This window comes from Homarus americanus, unplaced genomic scaffold (assembly GCF_018991925.1).
Source record: "Homarus americanus isolate GMGI-L3 unplaced genomic scaffold, GMGI_Hamer_2.0 scaffold23578, whole genome shotgun sequence".
In the NCBI taxonomy this organism is placed as follows: Eukaryota; Metazoa; Arthropoda; class Malacostraca; order Decapoda; family Nephropidae; genus Homarus; species Homarus americanus.
The window spans coordinates 686,807-701,698 of NW_024733231.1; the positions used below are offsets into that span (position 1 = coordinate 686,807).

Below are 14,892 nucleotides of genomic sequence, written 5' to 3' on the forward strand. Positions count from 1 at the left end.
ATTGTTGTGTTATGTTGAGCAACTGTCATAATAGAAGTAGGGTGTAATTGACTGATATTAGGGGTCTCTACTAAGTTTCTGCTGACTTTTTTCATTCTATCTACGTGTACTATGTCTGTGAAGATTGTTATTGGCTCAACTACTTGAAATTGGAATTTGCTTACATGTTCTTGCACTTTAATCAGGTATGGACCTGTGAATTTAGGCGAAAGTTTTGATATGCATTCCGATGCCTTTATCATTACTGCGTCTCCTATTTCTAGAGTTACAGGCTTAGCGTTTTTATGTTGCTTGCAGATCATTTCAGCACGTGAGGCTGCTAAATGTTTTCGTACTTTCCCATGGATGCTTGTGAAAACATTGATTTGCTTCTTGGCATAGTCACCCGCGTTGTACATAGATTGTGGGGTTCCTGCTATAGTTGATCATAGGGCAAGTATTTATCAGTACCATAAATTATGTAGTATGGCGATTTGCCTGTAAAGCTATTTATAGATTCATTGATGGATGCTGCTACTTGTGGAAGCCAGTCCTCCCAGGAATTGTGAATCCGATTCACCACGTGTCGGAAAATCTAAAAAAAATTACGATTTGTACGCACGACCAACCCTTTTGAGGATGGATGGTAGGCAGTTGTGAAGGTTTGTGTGTTGTTGTATTGTTGACATACAGTGATATTTTCATTAGCCGGAACAATTGGTGCCGAGCACTTCCGGGAATGAGAGATTTCCTGGTAGCGAGATGACTCTCAAAGCCTGAAAAAAGTCCCTCATCCCCGGAATTTTTTGGGTAACGGAAAAATTTTCCTGAAATTTCCAGAAATTGCCCATTACATCGTCTGTCAAACCTTGAAAACTATCCCCATCCCTGAAATTTTCTGGGTAGCAGAAAAATATTCTCGGAAGCTCCTGAAATTGTCCATTACATAGTCTCTCGAACCTGGAAAAATATCCCCCTCTCTGAAATTTTCTGGGTACCGGAAATGCGCCTGATTTTCACCTCTCACACCCGGAAAAAACTCCCCCATCCCTGGAATTTTCCAAGTATTGGTAAAATTTTCTCTGAGTTTTCCGGAAAATGTCCCCCTCGGAAAATCTTTCCCAAAGCCGGAATTTTCCGGAAAATTCTGACTGGGAACGATTTTCCGAGAAAATTTCAATTCCGGCTATCAGAGAGTTCCGTGTTTGAGGGATTCCGGCTAATGGAGATATTAATGTATTGCTGTTAAGAGTTGATTCTTAAATTCTACCCTGTTATCTGAGTGTATCACTTTAGGTGTAGAAAAAGAACAGATGAGATGAGTGACTAACACATGGGCCACTGCTTCGGCAGACTTATTCTGCAATGGTGCTAGTACCACAAATCTGGAGAAGTGGTCAATGCACACAAGTATGTAAGTAGAGCCTTGGTGGCTTTTTGGCAGTTGTTATAAATTGATCGCAATTGTATCCCATGGACATTCAGGTGTCTCGTGTTCTAAAATTGGAGCGGGATCCATCGTTGTTCCCTTGTTTTTTACACAAGATAAACACTTAGCAATGTGATGCTTGATGGCGATCCTCATAGTTTTCCAATAATATTTTCGTCTAATTGCTGTTAGATATCTGTCTCGCCCCAGATGCCCAGCATGGGGTGCATCATGGAAGAGGGTGAGGATGTTTTCCTTTAGTGATGTAGGAATAACAATTCGAGAGATTGACTCTTGTTGTGTTCTTATTGAGCGATACAGTATGTCGTGCCGTAGCTCAAACTGTGAGAGTGGTAGAGGTAGTTTTGGCAAATTTACCTCATCTCCCAATTCTAAGGCATAGATTACCTTGGACCAAGTGGATCCTGTAGTTGTTCTGCCCTTAACTGTGATAGGGTGAACGTGGGTAGCGGCGTGACTGCAACTTACTGTATCCCCTGGTGATATTATTGATGAACAACTGGCTGTACTGGAGAGATTTATTGTTCTTCTGTACGACCGTAGCAGTGAAATCGAAAAGGTACCCATGAATGTCTTGGTTGCATACCATCGTACTCTTTGACTACTTATTGTCTTCACTACTAACTTAGTAATACTTATCTTTGTGTGGGACACAGCTAAACTTAAAGGCATGTTCATGGAGTACCGTACACAATATAAGTAAATGCTTGCAAAGAAACATTGATACATAACTCATTCTCTATTGAAACTGCATTTTTTATGTCCTTGGTACTACAATACAGGTAAACAATGCCCAGAAATGTCTCTCCACAAAGAAAGGCTGAGGCATTGAAGGGATTCCACCAACCCAAGTTGCTCTAATATAACGTATGAAGCGAGTTGTATACCAAGGTGACCATATCTGGGGACAATGTTCTAGTCCTATGACCATTCTTCCAGACACCATCTATTGGGGATGGACACATGAAGCTGCAAAGATTTGCCTAGAGCTGGTACTCTGTGGTTGCAAAAGGACATGTTGAGGATGATGCAAGTGTGCAAAAGCAGCGCTTCGGTGTGCTGCTCTCTGTGCAAGTGATGGACAGTGCAGTTAAAAATCTATACATATATCATAATGTGTACACCTTTAAACATTCTTATAGGAAACTTTAGAATTCTGAAGTCTGAGAACATTTGAGTGTTAATTATTGAATTATTTGTAAAAAATAACATCATGAACTTACTAATAAAACAAACAAACAAACACATTTTGGTCTGAAAAAATTATATAGAATAAGATGTTTTTGTAAGGTCACAGTACATAACATCTTCAAATTTCAGTATGTTTGAACCCAAAAATAAGGGAGCTATTGCAGTTGGAAGAACTATTTGACAGGCGCTACCATGATCAGCCGCTAGGGGCACTGCACGCAACCAGGGGATGCTGTTCATTTGGCACTATATCAGAAAATCTTTACTAACCCAAGTAGAATATGTGGCCAAAGTCTCTTAATTCTATACTAAAGTGAATAATCATGCCTACTGTGACTTTTGACGTTCCTTTTAAACATGTACAGTAATCCTTAATTTTCTCCCTGTATCATACCTTCTCTTTTACCTTACCTTCTAATCTCCATAGAAATTATTATTTTCTTGTAGTGATGGCATCAAGGGACAGTGGGAACCCAGGTACTGGTGGTGGAGCATCAGGTGTAACCATTCATCAGCAACAGAACCCCCAGGCTTCAAGTATGACAGCTGCAGTGGCAGCAAGTGGAGGAGGAGGGGTGCCTATAGGATCAGTAACTGCTGGTGGCTCCCAAGCAGCAGCAGCAGCAGCAGCAGCAGCGGCGGCGGCGGCGGCAGCAGCAACAGCAGCAGCGACAGCAGCAGCAGGAGGAGGAGGTGGAGGAGGAGGAGGAGGAGGAGAGGCAGCTGGAAGAGTAAGCAATGTTCAGCGTATCCAGCAAAAAAAGGCACAAGTGAGAGCTTGGCCACGTGACAAAAAGCTGGAAAAGCTAGCCATATATTCTTCATGTAGGGTGAGTTTTTATTTGTATTTATTCATAATACACAGTTTTTATGTGATTAATATTGTGATTCTACATAGAAAGTTAAGTGAATGGAAGAAAATGACATTAATAGCAGTACAGAATAAGAATACAATACAGTACAGTATGCTGTATGTTAAATAGAGCAGAAGAGTACAATAAAGCATGTCCTTATTTTAGATATTATAAATTTGACTACATTTCATTAGGTTGGCTAATAATCATCATCATTTTTTTTACTTGTGCACATGGTGTGACTACCTACAGTTCTAATTGACATGGTTGAAAACCTAAGTGGTAGGATTGGTATTAAATTAGAATAGTTCTAAAATAGCTAATTCAGAAAAAATCCAAACAGTTTTTTCTCCTGACTGCAACCAAAGGCTCTCAAAAGGGCATATTAATAAGCTTCAGTTACTAATGTACAAACAGGAACACTCCACTACAAGTGTTCTGTACGACATTTAACCCTTCAATATGTCTTCAAAGAGACCATGAAGCAGAGACAGTGGTGCTAGTGCTTTCAAGCGTAAGCACAAGTCATTATCTATCCAGGAAAAGGGTGAATTTCCTTGGTCCGGAAATTTCCATGGTCCGGCACCGGTTAGGTCCCGAGGTTGCCGGACTAGAGAGGTACAACCTGTATTAGCTTTTAAACTAACACTACCATCACTTGCTCTCTTACTCATGTTGAATAGGGATGCAAAAATTCTGTAAGAAACCCGAGAAAGTTTTTCTCCAGCTCCTGTTCCAGATGCATGAAAACAGAAGGCGTGCCAACCTCAGAGTGTTGTTTACCACTCATTAGCAAGGCAGCTTCTTTGCACAAGGCGCTCTTCATTTGTTTTACAGTATTTTTTTGTTATAATACATATTGGGATTTAGTTATTATTTATATGAAAATGTAATTTTATTATATTTTTATTATATTTTGGTCGTAAATACGAATGAAATGTGGACGCCAATTGAATTGGGTTCTAAGTTAACTAGGGTTTTAAATATGAAAAGTTGTTGGTCGAACCGTTGTTATTGTAGGCTTTACTGTACCTGAAGTTACTGGGCTTTGTGTGAATTATTAGCAAGAAAATGTGAAAATGCTTAAAGAATGTTAGCTTAAGTTTTTAATGAAAATGTTTGTCTTGATAGGCTGATGAAAGCTGCAAATGCAATGGTTGGAAGAATCCAACACCACCTGCACACCCAGCACGACCTGACACCCCTCAGCCAGCTGCACCTCCATCTCAACCATGCCGTAGCTGTACGCACACACTAGGTAATGCGTTTGAAGGTTTAACAGCTATTTTAATGTTTGCATGTGTGGTCACACTTGGGTTGTTTCTAGAATTTTAGTGTTTATCTTCTCAGGGTTTCCATAAGCCCTGTAAAACCCTGGAAATGTAATTGTTTTGTGAAAAGTTTTATAAAGTGTGAATGCAAGTTTTTTAATATGATGGCTATGGCAACTGGTAGCTACTGTAGGTAAAGATAACGTTTGTGAAGTCAGTAATCCTTGGGAGTCCAGTATGAAGGTGAAGGATACAGTAATTTAATTTACAACTATTTATTTTTAGGTTTAGGTCACAAGTCAGGACCCAGGGGTGTTTCACTCTTCTCATAGATTTAGTGGGTGTATAGAGTGGCTTGACACAGACTCTGTTATAAATTGGGTTTTAGGACTAAACCTCTGTCTTTAGTATGGATAAATTATTGTTTGGGTTGTGGATTGTGGTGGTCTTGTGAATTAGTCCACTGATATCAGTTTTGTAAAGGGTAAATAGGTTTGATAAACCCTGACTCAAATAATTATTAAATTTACTGTATTATCCATTGATCATAATAATCTTTACTAAACACACAGGTGACCATGTGAGCCACCTTGAGTCTGCTGGTGATGATGATTTAGATCGCTTACTTTCCATCGTTGTGGATGTGGAGAACCTCTTCATTTGTGTTCATCGGGAGGAGGATCCAGACACCAAACAGGTCTGTAATCTATACTGAAATGAACAGAGGATTTTTTCAGTTAGCTAAATCAATCACAGAATTTTTCGGTTTTCAGGGCCTGGGGGGCGAATATATAATAAAAATTATAATAATAATAATAATAATTCATAGGTCTAGGTCGTGTTTCTCACTTTTGATTTTTTTTTCATTCTTCTATTTCTTTATTATTATTATTATTATTGTTATTATTGTTATTGTTATTATTATTATTATTATTATTATTATTTTATTATTACAGTACGTACTCCTGCATTATTGTTTTTATTAATTTTATTATTACATTTTATTATTATTATTATTATTATTATTATTATTATTATTATTATTATTATTGTTATTATTATTATTATTATTTTATTATTACAGTACGTACTCCTGCATTATTGTTTTTATTAATTTTATTATTACATTTTATTATTATTATTATTATTATTAATGTTATCATATTATTTTATTTTGGTGTATTTTTATTAAAATTTTTATTTACTATGAATAATTAGTATTATTATAATTATTATTACTACCTGTATTACATTTTCGCCCCCCAGGCCCTGATATGGGTCAGTGATCTATGCCCGGGTGGGCAAATCCCTGTTAAAAAACAAAAAAACAAAATTGCCCCACAAAAATAACTTTCGGTTTTCAGAGCTTTTTGGAATTTCGGATAAAGGGTTGTCAACCTGTATATATATATCATAGATTTTAAGGTAATTAAAAATCAATAAACCTTAGTGATGGTCAGTTCAAAACTGATATTATATTACATATATTTATTTGTCAGTGGCCCAAGGTTAAAAATGCTTTGAAACCTTCGAGCTAGATGTAGGATAGTTATTTAGTGGGTCCCTTATTTTTGACCTGACCTGACCTGACTAGTCACGTCGACCCCTTTCTCTTAAGCTCCTCTACGTGTGTGTTGGTGTGGGGATTAGTGGATGACATCATTATGACCTGACCTCATGTTTAATAAGGTCACCCTGTATATTTTAGCCTCTCTCTGTCCATGTAATCCAGTTGCCTCTGAAGATGTCTTGAATAAAGACGAAAGCTAAGGTACCCCGTTGTTTCCCCGTGTGTTCCTTGATGAATATTCTCAGGTCTGGCGGTAAAGAAGACAAAAACTGTTCCAATATCATGAAGTTAGTTAGACTCAAAGGTTTTCTCAACCTCTGACGCCTCTAGTCATTGTTGAAACAAATGACCCAGATGGATTGTAAACTGCTGGTATGTTTTCCCTGATCTAATCTTCATTCTGCGGAAATCAACACAATAACCATCAGGAGTCGTTAAACCCTCGCAAGAGACGTATAAATCTATACCGGTTTACCACTCGGTAGGCTACCCAACCTTACAGCATAGCTGTCTTGGTCCACACCAAGCAGCTCGGCTACCCGTTCAAACCTAACAAGGTAGGAGGCGATGTCTTCTCCTTCACGATAAACAGGCAAACTGGGTTTAACTACATTATCTTGTATAGGGCCAGAGGATTCTGGTCTACTTTGGGCATTAATCCTAGCTAGTTCTATGTCCTTTTCTGCCTGTAACTTAGCTGATTCTCCTCTCTCTCTCTCTCTCTCTCTCTCTCTCTCTCTCTCTCTCTCTCCAGACCAACCTCAGTACCTGTCAGACCCAGGGCCACCGCTTGACCTTTCAACTCCTCAAAACTAGACATAATGATACAAGAGCCAAAGTCACAAATTAAACAACTTACCCCGCAACTAGCCAAAAGTAACTACTTAGTAGCTCAATCAAACCATTGAATGGTTTGATCCGGCTGGAGGAAACCTTGTTTCGCACCCAGTCCAGTTAAATCACCTCAGGGAAAAGAAACCGCACCAGGTGAATTAACAACAAAATGCTATGACAGCATTCACAGTGCACCCCAACCAACACTAATTAACTTCCCTACCACGAGGGAGAGCAACAAAATACAGAAGGAAGGGCTAAGCACCAAACAACACTTACTTCCGGGCCTCAGACAGCAAGCGGCGCGCACACGGCGATTTGAGAATCGGTTATTGATTAATCTCAATAGAAAGATTTGCAAATAAACATATGAAATGCTGTGTCTTTTATTTTTATATTTATTTAACTTTTTTTTTTATAATTTACTTTGGATTTATTTCAATATTTGAGACAATTAAGATTTTCTTTTTTCTTTTTTCTACTTGAGTAAATTTAACTTTGGATACTTTTACTTCTACTTGAGTAAAATTTTGCTGTACATAAATTTTCCTCTTTAATTTTTGTCAATCCTTTCTCCACAGGTGTATTCTTATCTATTCCGCCGTCTTCGAAAATGTATACTGCAAGTTAGTCCACCAACTGTAGAGGGACCACTTGGTACACCACCATTTGAACGTCCCTCAATTTTCAAGGGTGTCACCAACTTTGTGCTTCACAAATTTAATCATCTCCAACAGAAGGTAAGCCCTTTGAAAACTGTAAAACTTTTTACCTTTCACTGTCAAAGTTGAGAAATACTGTATGATTAAGTCATTATATACAGGTATGGGACCATTTTCTGGCATACTTGGGACCTGGGGATTGCCAGATAGGGTTTTTTTTAGAATTTGGAGTATCAGGCCTAAAATGTACAGTAAACCCTCTGTGACTGGCTGTGAAGACTGTTCAGATCAGTACAGTAAACCCTCGAAGATCTGAACCCAGTAAATCCGGATTTCGGAAGATTCAGACAGAAAATTTGGGGGTTCTGGGCTAAGAAGCCTCCCTAAGAAGCATTCCCAAAACAGGGTGAAGGTAGTTTTAGGCTTTTAAGTTTTTATCTTCATAGACTAAGTTTAGCAGAATATAACTTGCATTGCTGAAATCCTTGCAAGATGGCTTATAATTTGAATATAGACATCATATATTTTGCACAAGGGATAAAAATTTTAGTCCTTTAGTGTAGTACATTTTAGTACAAGTTTTTCAGCTCATAGGTAACCTTCTTCATTTATTTTTACTCATTTACATGCACACTATCCTAAATACTAGTGGCGTACTGTGGTTGCACTGATGAGGCATGCAGAATACCCTCATACTGTATATCTGTTATTAGATCAAATATCAAGTAGGATATGGCCTTTCTCTAAATAAAGGTTGTCAAGCATTATAAACACCTAAGAAACTATACGAAAATTAAATTATCTTACCTCAAATCATTTTGCAGTCAAGAAATATTGACTTATACTCCCTGTATTGAAATTCAGCTCGCCGAGATTTTTTGTGGAATTCTTCCGTAACATTGTAATAAAACTCTTCTCTTTTCACCATCAACTTTTTCAAAAATTATTTTTTAATTGAAATTAAATTTAGATGCGAGTCTTTGTTGTCCTATTTCCTACTGTTTATGTTTGGCTAGTTGCCATTTAATTAAGAATCTAAATTACTGCTTCACTTAATTTCTTAAATTACATCATTGGCATTTGACAAAGTATGTATTATAAATCATCAAATAATGGGATCAAAAATACTTACGGCAAAAGAATATTAAGCCTTCAGTGTGATCTACAGTAATTTAGAAATAAAGTACTAAAAAATTGACTGGGCATCATGCACAACACTGGCCCTCTGTAAAGTTGCCAATGATCTTATTGCTGAACATTTAAATAATTAGTAAATATTCTTATTTGTATGATCCGATTCTTATTTCAAGTAAAACAGAATAACTTTCCCAAGTGAAAAAACTTAACTGAAAGCAGACTGTAGGGTTATTCAGAAATATTAAAACTAATAATGTGGACTAGTTTTGTCCAGCTGACAGAGAGCCACCACCGGTCTACACAGCCTCTTGACAAGTGAATGCAGTTTTCGAAGTGCATGCATTTGTACCCATTACATTTACAGAAACCTTATTAAATAGCCACTCTTATGGAGCAGCAACTCTTAGTAATATACTATCACAGTATAGCATAAGACTTCATGCTTATTAAGGGACGCATGGCGTGTTTGGCGTGGAATTTTACGGAGTCACGGTCGATTTCGTGGAATATTTCAGTAAATTGAGCAAACATAACGGAAAAGCTTGATTTAGCAAATATTTTGATCAACGAACAGGAGTTCTCGAGTTAGTCCATTAAATTGAAAAATACTGTAGTATACTAATAATGTGTTTTATTCTCAGGATTTCCAAATGATGAGGGACTTAGCCAAGATGTTTCTTCATTGTCTTAATCACTGGCGTTTAGAAACTCCTTCTGCAAGACGTGCCCATACCACTCCAGAAGAGAGTTCAGCTTATAAAGTCAATTACACTAGGTGAGTGCTGTACTGAATGATTGAAGATGGTTTTGAAGAAATTCAAAAGTACAAACAACTTGACTTCATTGATTGCCAAAAATTCAGATGATGCTAAATTAAAAATATATTACTATTCTTTATTAAATTACAGGTTGACAACCCTTTATCCGAAAACCGAAAAGCTCTGAAAACCGAAAGGTTTTTTTTTTTTTTTTTGAGGGGTAATAAATCCGGGCACAGAGGTCACTGACCCACATCGGGGCCTGGGGGGTAAAAATGTAATAGTAATAATTATAATAATAATAATAATGATAATACAGTAATAATAATAATTATTCATAGTAAATAAAATTTTTAATAAAAAATACACAAAAATAAAATAAGAATGATAATTCACTGGTCAACAGCCAAAATGGTTCACATATGAGATCATGCTCACATAACTAATTTCATATTGCTGAATTCGAATCTGATATTTGTTTTGTTCTATCAGACCAGGTTTTATAAAAAAATCAATAGGTACAAATATTTAATATTCCATCACGTGTCGTGCAAAAGATGAGATTATCTCATGTGACTGTGCTTTCATGACTAATTTCATATTAATGAATATTAATTGGATGTTTCATTCTACCATCAGACCTACTTTCTTAAAGAATAAAAAAAATAGTAAATATAGTAACATTATCGCGTCATGCAAGATACAATTTTAAACCTATCACAGATAAGCTCATAAAAAATTGTACCAAAAAACATAAGTTCAAATCCTTTATAATGACAAAATATGAAGTTCTAAAAGTGCTTCTGAACTTTACTCTTTCTCTTGTACAGCTTGCTCTCTTCTCGTTGCAGTGTCCAGCAATAGTCGCCCATCATGTTAGGACTGAATTGTCCCTGATATCTGCTCTCCATTATGGCGATATCTTGATGAAATCTTTCGCCGTGTTCATCACTAACGTCTCCAAGGTTACCTGGGAAAAATTCAATATGAGAGTGGAAAAAATGCAATTTCAAGGACATCCTTGCTCCCAATGCATGATAATTCTGAAGCATGGTTGTTACGATTTCTTTGTAGTTGTCAGCACGATAGTTTCCAAGAAAATTCTTTGACACATTGACAAATGATTCCCATGCTTTTTTCTCCAGTGGGTTCAATGTTTTGGTGAATTCGCTATCATTAACTAGTATACGAATTTGTGGTCCATTCAAGACACCTGCTTTCAACTTGGCTTCGGAAACCACACCACCTAGTTTCTGAGATAAGTATAGAGTCCCAGCACCGAATTGATCCATAGCTTTGATGAAATTTTTAGCCAAACCGAGCTTTAGATGCAGTGGAGGCAAAAATATCTTTTCTGGATCTACAAGCGGATTGTGAGCACAGTTAAACCTTCCAGGCGCATCTCTTGGTCTTGTCGGCCAATCCTTTCTCACATAGTGCTCTGCATCAGCTCTGCTGTTCCACAAGCACAAAAAGCACATGTGCTTTGTGTAGCCACTCTGAAGGCCCAGTAGTAAACTGATGACTTTGAGATCGCCACATATCTTCCACTGGTGTTTCTCATACTCTATAGCGGCCAACAGAATTTTCATTGTTTCATAGCTCTCAGTCATTTTTGTTGCGTGTGCTATTGGGACAGATGGAAGCCGATTGCCATTGTGTAAAAGAACAGCTTTCAGAGAGTCTTTTCCTGAGTCTATAAACAGCCTCCAATCCTCTGTCTTGTATGTTTCAGACTTGCAGAGTTGTTGCATGAGAGATACTGCGTCCTCGCAATAACAAAGGTTGTTTGCCATCTTGAAAAATGCAGACAGCTGTCTATGTCGGTAACGCGCTGTAGTGATATGCACTCCATCTTCTAGCAGGTTACGCTGCTTTAGTCTGGATCCCAAAACTTCAGCCTTTTCTTTTGACAAGTTTAGGTCCCTGATGAGATCATGAAGCGCTTCTTGAGTAAATAGTTTAGGCCTGGTATTTTCAGAGTCATCCTGGTAGTCGTTTTCCATTGAGGTAGAGGTAGAATCGGAATCACTCAATTCTTGTTCAGTCGGTGGATTTGGGACTGGAAGTTCAGCACTGTGCGGTACTGGTCGGATTGCAGAAGCAATATTGGGGTACTGTACCTTGCCTCGTGTCTTGATTTTTATTCCCTTAATATTTGTGAGACAGAAGTAGCAGTCACTACTGTGGTCTTTAGGTTCACGCCATACCATTGGTACAGCAAACGGCATTCCTGAACTTCGTTTACCACACATCCACTCGCTCAGGTGGTTAACACAAGACTTACAGGCTACATGAGGTGCCCATTTCTTGTCTTGGTCACCCAAATGACATTTGAAGTAACTTTTGTAGTTCAGTCGAACAGCTTTTGTGATTGGTTTCTTGAGGCTACCAGGAGTGAAGGCACCACATATGTAGCAAAAACTGTCAGCACCGTTCACACACTTGCGACGTTCCATGTTTTGTTAATTTCAGAGTAATTACAACTCATGCAGGTGTAGAAATGCAATATCATGAATCAGCAAACTGCAACAAACAAAAAAGCACAAATCAGGACAAAATAATTGCATAAGTGGAGCCAATGAGCATATAAATTACTGTATGAATAGCATGGTACACTAAATATATAGATATGCTGGTTCTGGAAAACTGAGCCTGATACAGCTATACGAATGTCATAATTGAGTTCAGCACATACAATTACACTAGAATCAGACTGTTTTGATCCAGAACCATAAGAATTTTTTTTTATGTTGACCAGTGTAGCAATAATAATAATAACAATAATACTGTAATAATAAAATAATAATAATAATAAATACAAGAATGAAAAAACATCATAAGTGAGAAACACGACCTAGACCTATGAATTATTATTATTATTATTATTATAATTATTATTATTATTATTATTATTATAATTATTATTATTATTATTATTATTATAATTATTATAATTATTATTATTATTATTATTATTATTATTATTATTATTATTATTGTATTTTAGCCCCCAGGCCTCAATATGGGTCAGTGACCTGTGCCCGGGTGGGCTGATCCCTGTAAAAAAAAAAAAAGAAATCTGAAATCCGAAAAATTCTGAAAACCGAAATGCATCTGGTCCCAAGGATTTCGGATAAGGGATTGTCAACCTGTATCATCTTTTGGTGCACCATTAGGGTTCATGCCCTCTGCATGATAAAACATTCTGTCCCCCCCAAAAAAAAAGTTTATAAATTTCTTCATGATAATTTTCTAGCTTAAAAGTAGTGATGAAAAGATAGAAACCAGTGACTTTTTTCCAGAAGGAAGCTGCAATAGGAGTGTAAAACCACCATATTGTTAGCTTTATGGTGTAACTTTGTTGAATGGGCATGATGAATGTGGATGACAATGGAAAAGTAATAAAAACTAATTTGAATCCTTACAAATCGTGTTAGATATATTTTTAATAAGAAGCATCAGCAAGTACTGGACTCACCATTTTGTTCTGTGTGTATGGTGCTATGTGTGTGGTGGTGCTGTGTGTATGGTGGTGCAGTGTGTATGGTGGTGTGGTGGTGCAGTGTGTATGGTGGTGCAGTGTGTATGGTGGTGCGGTGTGTATGGTGGTGCGGTGTGTATGGTGGTGCGGTGTGTATGGTGGTGCGGTGTGTATGGTGGTGCGGTGTGTATGGTGGTGCGGTGTGGTGTGTATGGTGGTGTGGTGTGTATGGTGGTGCGGTGTGTATGGTGGTGCGGTGTGTATGGTGGTGCGGTGTGTATGGTGGTGTGGTGTGTATGGTGGTGCTGTGTGTATGGTGGTGCTGTGTGTATGGTGGTGCAGTGTGCATGGTGGTGTGGTGTGCATGGTGGTGTGGTGTGTATGGTGGTGTGTGTGGTGCAGTGTGTATGGTGGTTTATTCTAGGAGATGGGCTGAGGTGCATCTGGGTAGACTCAGTCTTTTTAGTATTTTGTGTTTCTCTCAAGTACCAAACTAAATTATTCCATTAAAACAACACTTCAATTTAGTGCGAATTTCTTTTTAAAGCGACCTCTCTTGGAACGTATCTCATGTTATATCGACGTTCTACTGTAGCAGATGTGCCTCCCACATCATTGTGACCCTCAGCCACTAAGAGAGAAGTCTGAGGATTGGTGGCATAAGTTTGAGTCTGGGAGCTGAATTCAATACAGATACAAATGATTCTCAGGGCAGTGTCGAAGCGACAGTTCGCCGAGCATTGTATCGGGATAGAACCTGTGCATAGGAATCCCCATTCTTAAGATATATTTCATTACTGTACTCCTGATTTCAACAAAGCTCACTTTGTTTCTTGTGCAGATCTTTAGTATCTCTCTCTTTATTCGGAAACGGTCACGATCACTAGAAGTGGCCAGGTGCGGCTCACTACAGTGAAAACAGCAGACCGGCCCCGGACGTTTCTGACCCTCTTGGGCCTTACCACAATTAACCTTAAGGGAGGTCCAGGCAACCTTGTTAGAGGTTGGATTTCGAAGCAATCAAATGTCATTAACAGAGTTGGTGTAGGGTTAAGAATGACATTTTATTTCTGGCAGAACCTGTTTACTTTTGAACTTGGAGCTCTTTCAAAAGCTTCTCGTATCCTGTTTTGAGAATACCACCCCTCACCACTGGTTAAAGGTGGCATGCTGAGTACAGGAGACTGGCACCAGGTACCTCAGACAGGGTACAAAGTCGAGCTCTCTCCTCGGGGAAGGAGACCTCCACTAGGAGGCTACCATCTTGTTGAGTGGATTTTTGGGGTTTCTCCCACAAATTATTACTATTGACCTATGAACATCAAAAATGTTCAGGACCATTACAGGCTTGCCGTCCATGGTACGGAGCATTAGATATTTTATCAAATCTACCTGCTTGAGCACACCTGGTATGATCTCACGCATGGAAGAGTCATGGAGAGTTGCCAGGGCCATTAGGCCTTCTGCAGGTCTTATAATTGGGTATTTGTCGTGACCCAGAATCACTTGTCTCAATCCGATAGGTCCGCAGTGTAGAAATTAGTGATCTAGAGGAGGGTTCAGGGATGGGTGCAGGGTCGTCAGGGGGATTATCTGGCTGGTTAATTGGTTTGGTTTTTTACATAGAAAAATCCTAAATTACTTCAGTCTCCCCCCACCACACACACACACACACACACACACACACACACACACACACACA

General features: G+C 38.2%; 1 protein-coding gene across 1 annotated transcript in view; it reads left to right on the forward strand.

The window, feature by feature from the left end:
• LOC121869526 (histone acetyltransferase KAT2A-like) overlaps positions 1 to 14,892 on the forward strand; it is a 50,568-nt gene that overhangs the window by 3,662 nt on the left and 32,014 nt on the right. Inside the window, exons 2-6 of the mRNA XM_042370884.1 lie at positions 3,068 to 3,450; positions 4,606 to 4,732; positions 5,318 to 5,442; positions 7,731 to 7,889; positions 9,590 to 9,723. Coding sequence (XP_042226818.1) covers positions 3,070 to 3,450; positions 4,606 to 4,732; positions 5,318 to 5,442; positions 7,731 to 7,889; positions 9,590 to 9,723 — 926 coding nt within the window. The 5' untranslated portion in view covers positions 3,068 to 3,069. The remainder of the gene's footprint in view (positions 1 to 3,067; positions 3,451 to 4,605; positions 4,733 to 5,317; positions 5,443 to 7,730; positions 7,890 to 9,589; positions 9,724 to 14,892) is intronic.